The 17,798-nt window shown below is 41.5% G+C and overlaps 1 protein-coding gene across 1 annotated transcript; it reads left to right on the forward strand.

The window, feature by feature from the left end:
• The first annotated feature begins 15,147 nt into the window (after positions 1 to 15,147).
• LOC134287524 (uncharacterized protein MCAP_0864-like) lies at positions 15,148 to 16,718 on the forward strand. The gene is made up of 4 exons (XM_062849427.1): positions 15,148 to 15,430; positions 15,488 to 15,694; positions 15,768 to 15,940; positions 16,002 to 16,718. Exons 1-4 carry the CDS (start codon positions 15,284 to 15,286, stop codon positions 16,471 to 16,473), a joined length of 999 nt encoding a protein of 332 aa, XP_062705411.1. The 5' UTR covers positions 15,148 to 15,283; the 3' UTR covers positions 16,474 to 16,718.
• The last annotated feature ends 1,080 nt before the right edge of the window (positions 16,719 to 17,798 follow it).

The following is a 17,798-nucleotide window of genomic DNA, read 5'->3' on the forward strand; positions in this document are numbered from 1 at the left end:
TGAGCATTAGCATCACTGCCAACAATTAGCGGAAGGCCTTTTGAAGTGCAGTATGCGATGACTTGTTTGAAAGCATCCGTAGGGGATGGTTCATCATGTGGTAAATACACAGAACAATAGACGTATTTCCTGTTGAGGTTTCCAACAGATACATCAATTGTGATAGCACATACATCTCTGGTGGTTAGTTCAGAGATGAGTGTAGCAACTATTGCGTTGTTGACAAGCACACAGGCTCGAGGCATGACACGCGAGTTTGCCATTTCATGTTTACTGAAAGTGGCAAACACCGAGTTCACAAGGTTCCCTAGATAGAAATTTCCCTTACGAAAGTAAGGTTCTTGTACCAAGGCCACTTGGGCTGTACCATTTTGCATATTGCGTCACGGAAGGTATCCATAACCAAATTATATTTAATCGAATAATTTGAGGTTATTCAGTTAGTGGTTACATAGGAGCCGAGAAAAGAGCTGTGACTTGGTGGCGCATAGAAGCTGCTCGCACATCATATGCATGTGGATTAAGTTCCCCAGATTCATTGGTATAGGGCTTGCATAGAGGCTTCCGTGGTTATGCACAACAAAGTAACTCAGCATCAAGCCGTATTGAGGACGCTTTGTTGACGTTTACATTCACATTAAATGTTAGTTGGGAATTCTATGTTACTTACCTTACCGATCAGGCTAAGGCCGAGGTGGCCTCTGCTGTACATAGTAGCCTTCTCCATTCCACTCGGTCCTTCCAGACACGAATGCCACATACAGGGGGTGGCCAAAATGTTTGGGATAGGCAACTTTTTGTCTCCCACAAAAAAAAATCAAAATGATGTAACTTTTCATAGAGAGCATCAAAAATTCTCAAATTTTGACTGATTGTCAACCTATAATATGTGCATCATTAGTACAAATTTGGGCTCGATTGAATAATTTTTCGCGAAGTTAGAACCGTTCTGGTAAAACACTATTTTTTAGACAACTTATTTTTGAGCTGTCATATCTCGGAAACCAGTGAACCGAATTGAATGAATTTTTTAACGTTTATCAACAATATATTGATACTTAATACAACGTTATAATATGTAATATTTTCTCACGGTGAATTAAGTTATACCGGGTTTAATTTTGTACCCATATAGAGGAAAATAAGACAAATTTACAATACCACGCAAAAATTACTAAATGTGTTCTTCCTTTAATCTAAATAGGCTCTAATATATCTGATTAAAGATAACTTGAGAACAGAAGTGGAAAATCTTTTGACATCAACACTAAAATTTATTGACATTGACGTAAAAAAATTACGTTTTTTCGATAAAAATCCAAAAAGTGTCCATCCATGATGACTTTTTTCAACGTTCAAAAAGTATCTATGTTTTAATAGTTTGTGAAGCATTCGTATATTGTTAGTGTATGTTCAAAATTTCATTCATTTCGGTTCACTGGTTTCCGAGATATGACAGCTCAAAAATGAGTTGTCCAAAAAATAGTGTTTTACCCGAACAGTTCTAACTTCGCGAAAGATTAACCAATCAAGCCCAAATTTGTACCAATGATGCACATATAACAGGTTGAAAAACAGTCAAAATTTGAGATTTTTTTGATGCACTCTATGAAAAGTTATAGCATGTTGAACTTTTTTGTGAGAGAAAAAAAGTTACCTATCCCAAACATTTTGGCCATCCCCTGTATGTAAGTGGTAAAATGTCTTTAATAAATATTAATAATAATAATTCCACTCGATTCATGGCTGTTTGTCTCCAGTTCCGCACTCTGCGTAGGGTCCGCAGATCGTCCTCCACTTGGTCGACCCACCAAGCTCGCTGCGCTCCACGTCTTCTTGTACCGGTTGGATGACTCTCGAGAACCATTTTAGTCGGGTTGCTATCCGACATCCTGACACCTTCCGTTCGAAAACTCCAAGGGCGCGTTGGTCCTCTGCACGTAGGGTCCATGTTTCGTGCCCATAGAGGACGACCGGTCTAATCAGCGTTTTGTAGATGGTTAACTTCGTGTTACGGCGAACTTTATTCGATCGTAGAGTTCTGCGGAGTCCAAAGTAAGAACGATTTCCTGCCACAATGCGCCTCTGAATTTCTCTGCTGGTGTCGTTGTCGACGGTCACCAGTGAGCCCAAGTACACGAATTCTTCAACCGCCTCGATTTCATCACCGTCGATATAAATTCGGGGTGGTGGGCGCGGTGATTCCTCCCTGGAGCCCTATGTTATAAACTAAGATGTCGACATTTCCGTCGAAACTATTGACAAATTAAGAAGTCATAAGTGATTAGGGGAGACGTTCCCACGTTTTTCGTTTTTTTTTATTTTTAAATATAATTGTATGCAATTCACAAGTGCAGTAAACCCCCAACCGTGCAATAAACCCAAACCACTTCAGTGTTTTATTGCTGACTGTCTTTCAGTCACATGAATTCCATGCTTTGTTTTTCAACAATCGAACGGCTGTTTATCAACCATTATGCGTTTAGTTTTCTATTTTAATCCTGTTACAGGTAATTACCTCATCCACGCGAGCCGCAAGACTGCTTGTCAGTCAGCACGTTACGGCCCTCACGGCACTGCGGCATTGTCTTGCGTAATTTGACTGCTTTATGTTCTGACAGAGACTATCAGCGCAGTTTTAAAGTTTGTAATAAAAATTTGAAAACTACAGTGGCAAAAGGGCTGCGAAATGGTGACAACCTGCAAGGAGCGTCCAACGTAGCTTTGGTCCTCATAAGTTTTTATGAATTTCGCGATTCAAAGCAGATAGAAGAGTATCGTCTTCGACAAAGTGCTTCAGAAAGTCTTGAGCATTCATTTATTTATTTGTTTAGTATTACAGTCATTGCACAATTATGGGTCACTCTGTCACAATTATTAGTCAGTCAGTTTACCATGTTAATCAAATGGAAATGACCCATAATTGTGGGTGACCCATGATTGTGCTATGACTGTACATCAAATTTAAGATAAAACTGAATCAACATTTCTCCATAATACACGGTTCGTGGCTACCGCTCTTCATTCTCGGTCACGTCCAATGCTTGCCATGTCACGTTCCACCTGGTCCGCCCATTGTACTCTTTGCGCTACACGCCTTCTTGTACCTACCGGTTAATGCGCGCACAATAACTTTGAAGGTTATTATCCGGCAGTCTTGAAACATGCCCTGCCCACCGTATCCTTCCGGCTTTGGGCACCTTCTGGACCTTCTTAATTAAAATCATATTTTTATCTAGCTTATATGTTTATCTGGCTTATATCTAGCTTTATCTAGCTTATATTTTCCAATTAATTACCTACCATTGAAACCATTAACTAATGGTTGACTTCAGGGTTGACAATTGTTGCCGTCCGAGCAGAAAAGTCGACGACGAGAAAGAAAACGAGCCAGTCATCGTTACCCGTTCCATATTGGATAACTATTTTCTGCAATCAATCGTCATTAAGGGCTTGCATTTAGAAGAAAAATGAAATATTCCTTCGTTTTGTTTTGCTCTTCGCTCAAGTGCGCAAAGCGACGAGGCACCGACAAAAAGACGTAACTCTTGTAGAAAATTCATCAACAAGTTTTGCCCGGTATCTTTTTCATGAGCACACTGCCAGCTGTTCGTAGAATCGCGCGAGAATCTGTCGGCCATGATGGATTTTGATTTGACTTTTATCAAACACTACTACACAAATCGCCTGTAATTTTCGTTTGCATCATTCAGCAACGTGTACACTGGCAAACGTCAAAGTGATCGAACACTGCGCCTCTGGTGGAAGGATCGCGGAAATCAAATGAAATTTGAATCGATCGTTAAATGCATTTGACAAGTCATTTTTAAGAGTGTTACGTCCGTTTGTCTGTGAATGAAGCCTATACTGTCACACAGTAACACACAAACATGAATTTTATTATATCAATCCTTCCCAAGTAACACACTTGTCACATAAGAGTTACGGCAGCGCAGGTTTTTGTTGCGCAGAAGTCACTGCGACTTGATTCTAACAACTTCAGACTTCTGCTTAACCCAAACTTGCACTGTCGTGACTCTTATGTGACACGTGTGTTACTTGGGATTACTCTTACCAACAGAACTATTGCGGTGCCACATTATCATACGTACTGAAACACCAATAAATGCTACTTCCTGGTGGTGTTTGCTTGGCCGGTCGTCGCTCGTTTACAAGGAACAAAGAGGATGACAAAAATGTTGGTGGTCGACTAATTATCATTGAGGTTCATCATGGAACCTTTTGCCGGCGATGAAAACGATAGTCGTCAATGTTGTTCTGTAGGGTGAATATTATTAATTTATTTTTTGTGCGGCGGCGAAGAGAACGACGATTGTTAACCCTGAGTAGACACTCTTCTATCGGATCTGGATCCCAAGATAGCGATGTTCAAAATTCTATTTGCCAAATAGCGCCACGTAGCGGCGAACTACCTACTAATTGGTGAATCACCAGGTTGTTCTATACTTTCTGAAGAGCTTTACCAAAGATAACACTTTTCTACCTGCTATGGATTCCGAGATGGAAACGATTTATACTTTGCCAACTAGCACCCACCTAGTAGCAAAATCATGAATTTATTGTTTAAACACCAGAATGCTCTAGAGTCTAGACTTCCTGAAGAACTTTGCCGAAGACAGTACTATTCTATCTGCTCCGGATCCCGAGAAAGAGAAGTTTGAAACTTTACTTGACGACTAGCGTCACCTAGCGGTGAAATCACACACTCTTTGTTGAATCACTAGATAGCTCTTAACTTCCTGAAGAACTTTGCCGAAGACGACCCTTTTCTATCTGCTCTGGATCCCAAGCTAGAGAAGTTTAAAATTGTACAATTTTACTTGACAACTAGCGCCACCTTGCGACGAAATCACCAACTAAATGTTGAATCATCAGATAGGTTTTGACTTGCTGAAGAACTTTGCCGAAGACGGCCCTCTTCTATCTGCTCTGGACCGCGAGCTAGAGAAATTTAATATTTTAATGACAACAAGCGCTACCTAGCGGCAAAATCACCAACTAAATGTTGAATCATCAGATAGTTCTTGACTTCCTGAAGAACTTTGCGAAGATGACACTTTCCTATCTGCTCTGGATCCCGAGATAGAGAAGTATAAATTTTACTTGATAACTAGCGCCACTTAGCCGGGGCCCGTGGCGCAAGTGGTCACACGTTTGCTTCATAAGCAGATGATCATGGGTTCGATCCCAGCCCCGGCACTTTCGTCAGTTGCTCTTTCCCCCTGAGAGTAGCTGACACTGATCCTCCTCTGAGCCCGTGGCTCAAACAAATCCCGGATACATGGACATCGGCGAACGGCACCTCATAATGGACCCCCAATCGGACTGAAAAAAGGAACAACCAACACCCACACATCAACCTCCTCGTGCTCATCATTCTACTACGATAGGGTAGAAAGTGAAAACAGCGCAACGGCAACCAGTTCTATTACTTGACAACTAGCGCCACCTAGCGGCGAAATCACCAACTAAATGTTGAATCGCCAGATAGGTTTTGACTTCCTGAAGGACTTTGCCGAAGACGACATTTTTCTATCTGCTCTGGATCCCGAGATAGAGAAGTTTGAAAATTTACTTGAAACTAGCGCCACCTAGCGGCGAAATCACAAACTAACTGGTGAATCACCAGATAGTTCTTGACCTTCTGAACAGCTTTGCCGAAGACAGCATTGTTCCAAATAAAGTAGATCTTGAGACTTCGCATGTAATAACTTATGAGTGTTACTAATGGCGAGTGTACATAGCAACCACTTCTACATAGCGCCCCTATCGGCCAGATTGCCAACTAATTGGATGTTAGTTCGTATTGTGTGGTAGATCTGTTCTAGTCAGTGGCGTAGCTACGGGGATAGGGTTAAAACCTCCCCCAGAGCCAAAATTTCTGGAACAAATTTCCAGTATAAAACGCTTTATGATGAAAACAATTTTCGGCTGTGCCGCTATTTTAACCTACGGCTCAAATTTAGTGTATTTATTTGCGAAATGGAAGTATCAAACAAAAAAAGTATTGTTCAATAACCGAAAACCCTTCCCAGAGCAAATTTCTGGCTACGCCACTGATTCTAGTACTACAACTTTGCCAAAGAAAGTATGGCGCTATCTTGTAATATGCCTGAGATATTCATTCACACCCCCAATTAGGTGAAATCTCATAAGCTCTGAGAGGCTCTGAGATTCCTACAACTCGGATTCCTACTGCACCCCCGAACCAATCGTGTAGTAGGAGTCTAGACTGTATGGGTGCGAGTGGGCATGACGCCCATAGCACTAGTGGTGGCAGAGGATGAAGAGTGCTTCGAGCAACGCGTCATAAGAGGCGCGAGGCGGATCCTCCAGCAAAGGTAGATGGACACACAGGCTCATACCGAGCGTGTCTAAATGGACGAGCAGGCCCCATCGCGAGGTGAACTTTCATTTGGTACAATTTCTGTCAGGCCATGGGTGCTTTAGGTGCTATCTGCACAGATTCGGACATGCAGGCTTCCCCGCATGTCCGGAATGCGCAAACTGCGACGAGACCACAGAGTATGTGCTCTTTGAATGCCCACGCTTCGTGGAGTAAAGGCAGAGTATGCAGGAGATATGCGGCAGAGATATCACTCCGGACATTGATGAAAGGATGTGTACGGGGGCGGACAAGTGGAATTCCGTTGCTTCCACGGTCTTCCGAATCGTGTCTGTAGCTCAAAGACACAATGACGGGCCTACCAACAGCAACTTGAGTTGGCCCCCCTTCCCATCCGAGAACTTGAGTCCAACGAGTAGTCTACAGTACTAGCCAGGACTTAAGCTTCCAGGGGAGAGATGACAACTTAAGGCGGGCGCTGGTGGATCACTTATCAATAGAGAGTACTCATGTACGGTCCCCCCTTCTCGAAGTTATCCCCACATAACCCGAGGGCTTTCAAAATCTTTCTGGGATGCACATTCCTTATGAGTTTCTTCCAGATTCCTTCCGGGATGATTCAAGACTAATTTCTAGAATTCTCATAGAACTCTAGGTAGATTCTGGAAGCGTACTATAAGGATCCTGGAAGCAACCCAGAACGATTCTGGAAACATTCCATAAGGAATTTGGAAGCATCCCTGAAGGAACTTGCAAGCATCCCAAAAGGTTTCTGGAAGAATAGCTGAAAGATTTTGGAAGCATTCAACAAGAAATTTAAAAAGTTTCAGGAAGCATTTTAAATAATTTGGGAGGAACCATGACGAACCATGAAGCATTCCTGAAGAATTCTGGTAGCATCTCAGTATCCCAGAAACAACTCTGGAAGCATCCCGTAAGGAATCTGGAAGTATCACAAAAAAAATCTGTAAGCAACTCTGAAGGATTCTGAAAGTATCCCAGAATGATTCTGGAAGCATCCCATTAGGAATTTGAAAACATCTCAGAAAGAGTCCTGAAGCAGCCAAGAATAATTCTGGAAGCATCAGAAATCTGGAGGCATCCCAGGAGGATTCTGGAAGCATCCCAGGATTCTTGAAACAACCTAAAAGTATTCTGAAAGCAACTCAGAAGAATTCTGGAAGAATTCCTGAAGAATTCTGCAATATTCTGGAAGCATCCCAGAGAGATTCTGGAAGCATCTTGAAACGAATCTGCCAACATCCTATAAGGAATCTAAAAGCATCCCGAAAGAGATTTGGAAGCATCCCAGAAGGATTTGGAAAGCATCCCAGAATGAATCATGAAGAATACAAGAAGAACTCACGAGCATCCCAGAAACATTTTAGAAGCAACCTAGAAGATTTCTGATAGCAACTCAGAAGAATTCTGGAAGCATTCCCAGGAGAACTCGGGAAGCATCCCTGAAAGATTCTGCGAGCAACCTCGAAGAATTCAGAAAGTAACTTAGAAGGAATCTGGAAGAACTCCCAAGAATTCTGAAAGCATACAGCCATGATTCTGGAAGCTTCCCATTAGGAATTTGAAAACATCCCAGACAGATTCCGGAAGCAACCCAAAGCAAATCTTGAAGCATTCATAAAGGAGTCAGAAGAATCCTGGAAGCAGCTCTGCATGAATCTGGAAGCATCCCAGAATGTTTCTGGTAGTATTCTTAAAGGATTCTGAAAGCATCCCTGAGATTATGTCATAGTAGGATTCTGGCAGCATACCTGAAGAACTTGAGAAGCATCCCAGAAAGATTTTGAGAGCATCCAAGAATAATTCTGGAAGCATCTCATATGAAATCTGGACGCATCCCAGGAGGAATTTGGAAGCATCCCAGAACTCTTGAAGCAACCAAGAATTCTGAAAATAACCCAGAAGGAAGAATCCCAGAAGTATTCTGAAATCTAGGAGCACCCCGAAAGAAATCTGGAAGCGTCTCAGAAGCAGTGCTGAAAATTTCATTTCGTCATATCTAAATTCTACCACCTACAGCTCATTTTAGAAGCTGAACCTGAGAATATGGTATATGAAAAACTTGTGCGGCTAGACCAGTTCTGCAAGAAAGTCACGGAAAAACCGCTATTTTTCGAATATTTAAGGTAAAATGTCACGGACTGCCTTTGAAAAATGCCAAATGATATTCACCGTGATGGGCGACATGCAGAGGCGCGTGATCGGTTGGTGGCCGATAGACGAAAGAATGTGCAGGTTGAGGATCAAAGGCCGATTCTTCAACATTAGCATAATAAACGTGCACAGCCCTCACTCCGGAAGCACTGATGATGACAAGGACGCATTTTACGCGCAGCTCGAACGCGAGTACGACCGCTGCCCAAACCACGACGTCAAGATCATCATAGGGGATCTAAACGCTCAGGTAGGCTAGGAGGAGGAATTCAGACCGACGATTGGAAAGTTCAGCGCCCACCAGATGACGAACGAAAAGGGCCTACGCCTCATCGATTTCGCCGCCTCCAAGAACATGGCCATTCGTAGCACCTTCTTCTAGCACAGCCCTTCGTATCGTTACACCTGGAGATCACCACAACAAACGGAATCGCAAATCGACCACGTTCTGATTGATGGACGGCACTTCTGCGACATTATCGACGTCAGGACCTATCGTGGCGCTAATATCGGTTAAACTGCGCCCAAAACTCTCCGTTATTAACAATGTACAGTACCGGCGGCCACCCCGGTACGATCTAGAGCAGCGTTTCTCAAACTGTGGGTCGCGACCTGATTTTTGGTGGGTCGCGAAGGCTTGGATGATATACTAACAAATGGCTCAATTAACATATATCAATAATGATGTTATTAGCCATTTTCCAATTTACAAATATGTACTCACTTGGAAAATCAGCAGTTAGTTCTAGAAATTAGGTTTCTCATTAATCCTATTCCAACTTTTGTATTATAAGTCTTAGTCTATAGTATACTGAATATCGAAACTACTGTCTGCGTTCCGAAATAGATTCTGAAACTAGAAGGTTTAGGATTCTGGTAAAATTTTCGGGTTTTCAAAAAAAACAAATATTTACCAAATTTTGAGACGAAACTAACGAACGTTTAGTGATTTTCTCTCAACAGTTTGTTTATTTTTAACAAACTTCGGTAGGCTTAGTGGGCTTCGTGGCCGTGCGGTTAGCGGCGTCAGTCGTTCAGCGTATTGTGAGTGCCACGGAGTGAGGGTTCGATTCCCGCTCCAGTCGGAGGAAACTTTTCATCAAACGAAAAATCCTTCACTGGTCCACTGGGTGTTCCGTGTTGTCCGTTGCCTAATGTTAGTGATTGTTCAGTCTGTGCAACCTCTGGTTGAAGACGGTGTAGTGTCTTTTTTTTTTTTAAATCCTGCTGAATTTCGATAATCTGAGATTTTACAGAAATAAGAACAGCTCAAAAACTATTTCAATAAAATAGAAGTAAAATTTGTGTTTAGTTGCATTAAGATGGACTGGTTGAATTGGTATTGGAAACTTGCAAACTTAGTTCAAACTCTAAAGGAGCAACATCAGAAAAAAAATATAACTGCCACCACGGTTGAATTGAACTCCTACTCATGTTTTCAAGAGCACTAATCTTAAAAATTCGTAAACAATTTCGCCTAATTATCTGCCTCTTTTTGAAAGTGAACAAAGCCAGGACAAACAAATGCAGCATAGTTCGGTGCTTCATTCGTCAGATTTGACAAAGAATTCACTGAGACTCATCTTTCCAAAAAACGGAAAGTACACAATAAATTCAAAAAAATACTCACAATGTGTAAGAATCAATGCTATTTGTAGTAAATTTATCAAAAACTATGAAAGTTATGTTATGAAAATACGTGATGGTGGGTCGCCAAATTCTGTAACAATCAAAAGTGGGTCGCAAGCTGAAAAGGTTTGAGAATCCCTGATCTAGAGCGACTGAAGCAACCAGATGTCGCCACCGCATACGCGCAGAATCTTGAGGCAGCGTTGCCGGACGAGGGTGTGCTCCTCTAGAGGACTGCTGGAGTACAGTCAAAGCAGCCATCAACAACGCAGCCGAGAGCACTATCGGGTACGTAGAACGGAGTCGACGAAACGATTGGTTCGACGAGGAGTGCAAAGCGGTTCTGGAGGAGAAGGATGCAGCGCGGGCGGTAATGCTGCAGCATGGAATCCGACAGAATGTGGAGCGATACAGACAGAAGCGGAAGCAGCAGACCCGTCTCTTCCGGGAGACAAAGAGCCGCCTGGAAGAAGCGGAGTGTGAGGAAATGGAACTGCTGTGCCGTTCACAGGAAACACGCAAGTTCTACCAGAAGCTCAACGCATCCCGCAAAGGCTACGTGCCGCAAGCCGAAATCTGCAGGGATAAGGACGGGAGCCTCCTGACGGACAAACGTGAGGTGATCGAAAGGTGGAAGCAGCACTTCGACGAGCACCTGAATGGCGAAGAGAATGTAGGCACGGAGGACCAAGGCAGCGGAGGAATTGACTATGTTGGTGCAGCAGAGGACGGGAACGAACCAACTCCCACGCTGAGGGAAGTTAAGGATGCCATCCACCAGCTCAAAAACAACAAAGCGGCTGGTAAGGACGGTATCGCAGCAGAACTCGTCAAGATGGGCCCGGAAAAATTCGCCACCTGTCTGCACCAGTTAGTAGTCAAGATCTGGGAAACCGAACAGCTACCGGAGGAGTGGAAGGAAGGGATAATCTGTCCCATCCACAAGAAAGGCGACAAGTTAATGTGTGCGAACTTTCGAGCGATCACCATTTTGAATGTCGCCTACAAAGTGCTATCCCAGATCATCTTCCGTCGTCTTTCACCTAAAGTAAATGAGTTCGTGGGAAGTTACTAAACCGGTTTCATCGACGGCCGGTCGACAACGGACCAGATCTTCACCGTACGGCAAATCCTCCAGAAATGCCGTGAATACCAGGTCCCAACGCACCACCTGTTCATCGGCTTCAAAGCGGCATACGACAGTATCGACCGCACAGAGCTATGGAAAATTATGGACGAGAACAGCTTTCCCGGGAAGCTGACTAGACTGATAAGAGCAACGATGGACGGTATGCAGAACAGCGTAAGGATTTCGGGTGAACTATCCAGTTCATTCGAATCTCGACGGGGACTACGACAAGGTGATGGACTTTCCTGCCTACTATTCAACATCGCCCTGGAAGGTGTTATGCGACGAGCCGGGCTCAACAGCCGGGGTACGATCTTCACGAAATCCAGCCAATTTGTCTGTTTTGCGGATGATATGGATATTATACCGCATTTAGTTCACTACTGGACTGCGAACTGCGACATTATAAGTGCGAAAACGTAAATGAAAGTGCGCGATTGCATCAAATCAGGTTGATGTCTTCGGCGCACTATTTCTTCAATCTATGAAGAACAAGTGCTCTGAAGACACCGAGTTGATTTGATGCAATCGCGCACTTTTATTAGCGTTTTCGCACTCGTGAAAACTAGTGTGATAGTCCAGTGGTGAACTTACCCTGATAAAAAATATCATAAAACTACGATACATTTTATTGTTACAACACCATTTTTTCGAAAAATATGCACCATTAAACGTATTGTAATTTACACGACACACTCACCATCACCCCTATTGTTCTATACCATTCGGCGAATGGTAAATGGCACTTTTACAATAAAAAATGGTGGTCGTTATGTATCTTAACCATAAAATTTTGAGAAAATTTTCATACACTTTTTCGCGAAAAACAATAGAATGTAATGTGTTTTTATGAGACATTTTTAGGGCAATTTTCAAAAGATAACAATATATCTTAATGTTTTTTCATTGTTCTTACAATACAAATACAATTAATTGAATGGCGTCAAATGAATCGTTGTTACAATAAAAATACAATAATATTTGTTGTTATTTGTAAGCAGTTTTCGCTTTTGAAAATCCATAGAATTTAAATTTCCCGCTAACATTTATATCCAGCATTTACGAGCACTAACGGCCGCCAGAATGATATGCACATTTTATGATAAGTGTCAAACACTCTGATGTCTGTCTGGTTTGTGTTGCTTGGCAGCTGTTGATAAGATCTATCATCAATCTTTTCAAATAACTGCCAAATATCACAAGTCAGACCTCAGGTCGAATGATCCATACCATAAATCGTTCACAATTCATGTGGCCATTAGTATCTGTAAATGCTGAAGAAAAATGTTACCAAGAAATATGAATTCTTTGGTTTTTCAAAGTCGAAATCTGTTTACATAACAACAAATATTATTGCATGTTTATTTTAACATCGATTCAATTGACCCCATTAAATAAATTGTATTTGTATTGTTATCAATGGTAGTTTACTATTTACTAGATTCCTTTAATTTATTGGAAAACATTAGAAAAATCATTGTTCATCTTTTTCTTGTCTTAACGTCCTCACTTGGCTAAAACCTGCTTATCAGCTAGTTTTCTATAAGTACTTCTTCAGTTATTCATTGAGAGCTTCCTCTGCCAACACGGCTCGACGTCTGTCAGTCGTTGAAGTTTCAGCGAATAACATTCGATAACCGAAATATCTACTGTACTCAAATTTAAAACGAAAACGCGAAACCTATAAAAAAAAATATGTCAAGTGATTTTGTATTTGATTATACAAACATGATCCAAGCAACAATATTATTTATTGTTATTTATATGTTACGAATTGTTTTTAAGTGTAATTGAGAAATAAACTCTTTTTTAATAAAAAGTCCATGAGAACTTTGCAAGCACTTTTGCAACTATATAAAAACAACTTAAATTGATTTTTACTGATAGTAACTTTAAATTATTATAGAACTATTGAAAAACAATCGAATTAATTAGTCACTAATAAAGCTAATGTTCACTTATTGTACGAACTATATGGGCTTGATTTCTATTGTAAAAAGTAACAATATATCTACTATGTGTTTTATTGTGAACAATAAAACCAGTTATATGTTAATAATATTTACCATGTACTGAATGGTCATTTTTTATCCGGGAAATGCGCTATATTGCTAGAACATTTGGAACGGTGCACAGTGGTGCGTTGCTGAACAAAAGCCAGCCAAAACCTCTTACCCAAAACCCACAAAAACATATGAAAATCATGAAATCTATCGCAAGTTTTCGCAAAATAAATCATACACCAATCGAAAGCACTGGTCTTAGGCTTACAAAATCGCACAACCACATCGCGGGCGCGCACGTCCTACTATAGTTTTAGATCAATTTTGACTCAAAAATGGGTAATTTTCAAGAATATCGAAGGATAACTCATTTTTAGGCAGCTTTTTCACAACTTAAATGCCATACAGATGATCTTCACATATCTACGAACAAAGCCTTCAAAGCAACTATTATAGTTCATGCGTTTATTAAAGAACGGGACACTGGCATAGCTGTGAATAAACATTATAGATTTTGTATGAAGGCCATAAACCACAGTCCGTTCAGGAGGCTGTCAAAAATTCAAATTTCAATGAATCGATCTGAAATTTTGGATTTCTACAGTTGAAATATTTAGGAATCTGACAAAAATATTATATCTATGTGAAAAGCATTTTCATTTTTTAGGTTTCGACCGCCCTCGCACCACTGTGCGGTGGCAGAACTGTACACCCGCCTGAAACGCGAAGCAGCAAAGGTCGGACTGGTGGTGAATGCGGCTAAGACAAAGTACATGCTGGTAGGTGGGACTGAGCGAGACAGGACAAGTCTTGGCAGCAATGTTACGATAGACGGGGATACCTTCGAGGTGGTAGAAGAATTCGTCTACCTCGGTTCCTTGCTAACGGCTGACAATAACGTGAGCCTATGGGCTCCAGAAGAAACTGCGGTCAAAAAAGATTCACCCCGCACCAAATGTACCATGTACAGGACGTTAATAAGACCGGTGGTTCTCTACGGACACGAGACATGGACGATGCTCGAGGAGGACCTGCAAGCACTCGGAGTTTTCGAGCGACGGGTGCTAAGGACGATCTTCGGCGGCGTGCATGAGAACGGTGTGTGGCGGAGAAGGATGAACCACGAGCTCGCTACACTCTACGGTGAACCCAACATCCTTAAAGTGGCTAAAGCTGGACGGATACGGTGGGCAGGGCATGTTGCAAGAATGCCGGACAACAACCCTGCAAAGTTAGTGCTAACCATCCGGTTGGTACAAGAAGGCGTGGAGCGCAGAGAGCACGATGGGCGGACCAGGTGGAGCGTGATCTGGCGAGTGTTGTGCGTGACCGACGTTGGAGAGCTGCAGCTGCAAATCGAGTATTATGGCGGCAAATTGTTGATTCAGTATTATCATGAATTTGATGTTAACTAAATAAATGAATGAAATGAATGCAACTGATATTATCCGGAATGCGATGTAATTCTGATTTGCGGCTTCAAAATAAATATCTGGTACGAAAGTATTCTTTGATGACAATGGTTTTGTTTTCCTTAAGGAACTCGGGTTTAATCCGGCTCTCTAGGTGGCCAGGGTGAGGCCTCCGGTCAATTCAGCACACTTTTTCCAAGCGAAAATGGTCTCAGTCGTAGGCAGAACCCGTTACCCAGCTGAGATAATGAATTAAGTCGTGTTTCGGGTTCATTTTTTCCCACTGTGCGCTGTGTACCACAAGCGTGCATTTTTCATGGTGCGTGTATTAAGTACACGACGCGACCGCTCCAGGGTTAATATTTTTGTCACGTTTCTACTTTCTGGTAGTCATTTTTATTCAGTGGAGACATCTTTTTAGGTTATTGTAGTGTATGTGTGCGTAAAACGTCTGCCACTCATAGTAGGCCATTGTGTGGTGGTGGTAAATGAGACTGTAAACGATAATATGTGGAGGATGGATCACTACGATTGTATCAGTCAATGATACCCGCTCTAGTATTTATAAATGCACCACCACTGCGTCTTTCAAAACACGTGCTCGAAAAGTAACAAAATGAACGAACAAGAGTTTCAATTTGCCAGAACGGATTTCGATTTGGACACTGTTCGCAACAAGTTGATAAACTGCATCTGCGAGCTCCAGTCCCGTCGGGTAAGTGACCTTCCCATGATGGACATTATTGCATTAATGATTAATATTTCCCTAAAGAATGAAGTAACCTCGCTTAAATCGGCCCTAGATGAAACGAACCGTTCGAAAGCAACGTTGGAACAGGATGCCAAAAACTTCCGTCGGGAGCTGTCTGATATGCAGGACCAGTTGAAGATAGCACTGAATGCTCTCAATCAGAAAGATTCCATCCGCAATGGGTTTATGGAGAATGCCGCCCGGCAGAATGTTCAGCTGGAAGCGTTGGTACGATCGTTTTGTTGAGGTTATGTTCGTCGTGCCACGTGGCGATTCAATGTGAGCGATTTTATTATTGCAGACCAATGATAATGAACGACTCAATGGGAAGATTCAAGCATCGCAGGTGAAGATCTTGGAGTTGACCCGAGACAACAACAAACTTCTGGAGCAGCTGAAGGTTTTGCAGGGAACGCAGAATCAACCGGGAGAGGGTACCGATCGCATCTGGAAGGCGATGGATACGCTCAATAGGTAAGTCGAAGAGGGATGTCGTTTTTTTTTGTTTTTAATAGCATTGTTGTGTCAATTGCAGTCACCTGCAAAAACTGGAGGCTGAGCACGTGATTCTCACCGAAACAGCTCAAATGGCCAACAAGATAGCAGAAGAAGCGGCCGTGGCAGTCGTAAACAGCAGGAGAAATCTGGTGAACGTACAGAAAGAGAATCTTCTTTTAAGGCGAAGAATTACCGACTTGGAAGCGAGAATTGTCTCCTTTTCATGTCGCACTGAACCGAGCGAGTCGGTCGCAACGGAAGAAGATTCCTGCAAAAAGTTTGAAGAGCATCTGAAAGCCGTCAACGAAGAGCTGGAACAGGAGCGTGAAGTGAACAGCAAGTTACGGAGCGATATTGCTACGCTGTTGACTCTGCAGAGCTGCTTCAGCAAACCACTACTGCATAACGATGATGATGGTCACGGTATTGGTGAGGTGCACTCATCAATGTCTGAAGTTGCGAGACCGGATGAACCTGATAACAATGACCCTATGAATGAGACGTCTTGAAGGAAGTTCTTTCGAAACAATTTAGGATAGTCACATTTTTTTCTGCAAATTAGTTTTATCTCCTTTTTCAGATCCTTTCTACAATCTTTGTTCAAAGCGGTATTATAGGACAGTCACTTTATCAAATAAGTTTCATTGATTTTGTTAAATATTGATTGGAACTTATACTCTCTGTTTTGATGTATATCAGTAACATTTGAATGTTGAACATAACTAATAAACGGATATTTTAAGATTCAGAACAACTTCGTTTGATTTAGTTTGCTACATTTTTTTTCGTTTAGACTTCAATAAACTTTCGAACGGCAAATTATGTGTCTAGAATGCAAATATGATTTTTTGATTCAGAAATGATATCTTCCTAACACTTGCATCAAATTTCTACCTCGCTTGGCGTTATTATTGGTTCAGTTTTTTGCTAGATTTCGCTTGGATCACTACTTGTTCATTTTATTGTATTTTATTGTTCATAACTGGATGTCTTTCTTATTTCACTGATGTACACGCACTAGCGTATGTTGGGTTCGTTTTTTCAATTAGTAGGTTTATGATGATTTCAAATAGCTATCATTTTATTGTCCACATTTAAAGCTACATTTTCTTGGAGTTGTCAGTGAATGTTGGGTGTTTTAGCTATTTTATTTTGGTTTCTGCTCGATCGTTGATTGGGTATGTTGTTCAACCACGTAGTTTGAATGGTTTTCGTGGACACGAAAAAAAAATATGAAGTAATTTGAACAAAATAAACACGATAATCTATGAGAATTGTTGTTGCAGTATTGGGAATCGAGTATTGCGGGCAAAAGCTATGTTTCAAAACGTTGACATTTTTTAGTTTATTTGATTTATAGAAAATATTTCCAAAACAGTTAAATAATTTTCTAAGAAAGTCAATAACGTTACAAAAAAAAAAACTATTAACGTTTCAAATTCAAAAATATCATACTGAATTGAGCAAAATTTCTTACAGTGTGCAATCAAAACGCAAATATAAAATGCGGGAACACTAAGGGTCTGTTCCAATTGAAGAATTACAATTAATATTCACTTAAACTTGACAGTTCGATAATTATTTCCTTAGGAGAACTGTCAAATTAAAGTAAAAATTAATTTTAATTCGCCATTTGGAACAGACCCTAAATGTGGCAAGATTTTCCAACTAACCCGATGTCAACGGGAGATTCTGGATCCTTGGTTAGCGGTGATATTGGCAATGGTTGCTAAGTTGTCTTTGGTAACACTGTCACGGTGTGCCAAAAACCGTTATTAACAAATAAAAATGTCCACCCAAATGGCACCCGGCATTCGAGAGGTATACTATTCTA

This window comes from Aedes albopictus, chromosome 2 (genome assembly GCF_035046485.1).
Source record: "Aedes albopictus strain Foshan chromosome 2, AalbF5, whole genome shotgun sequence".
NCBI classification, from domain to species: Eukaryota; Metazoa; Arthropoda; class Insecta; order Diptera; family Culicidae; genus Aedes; species Aedes albopictus.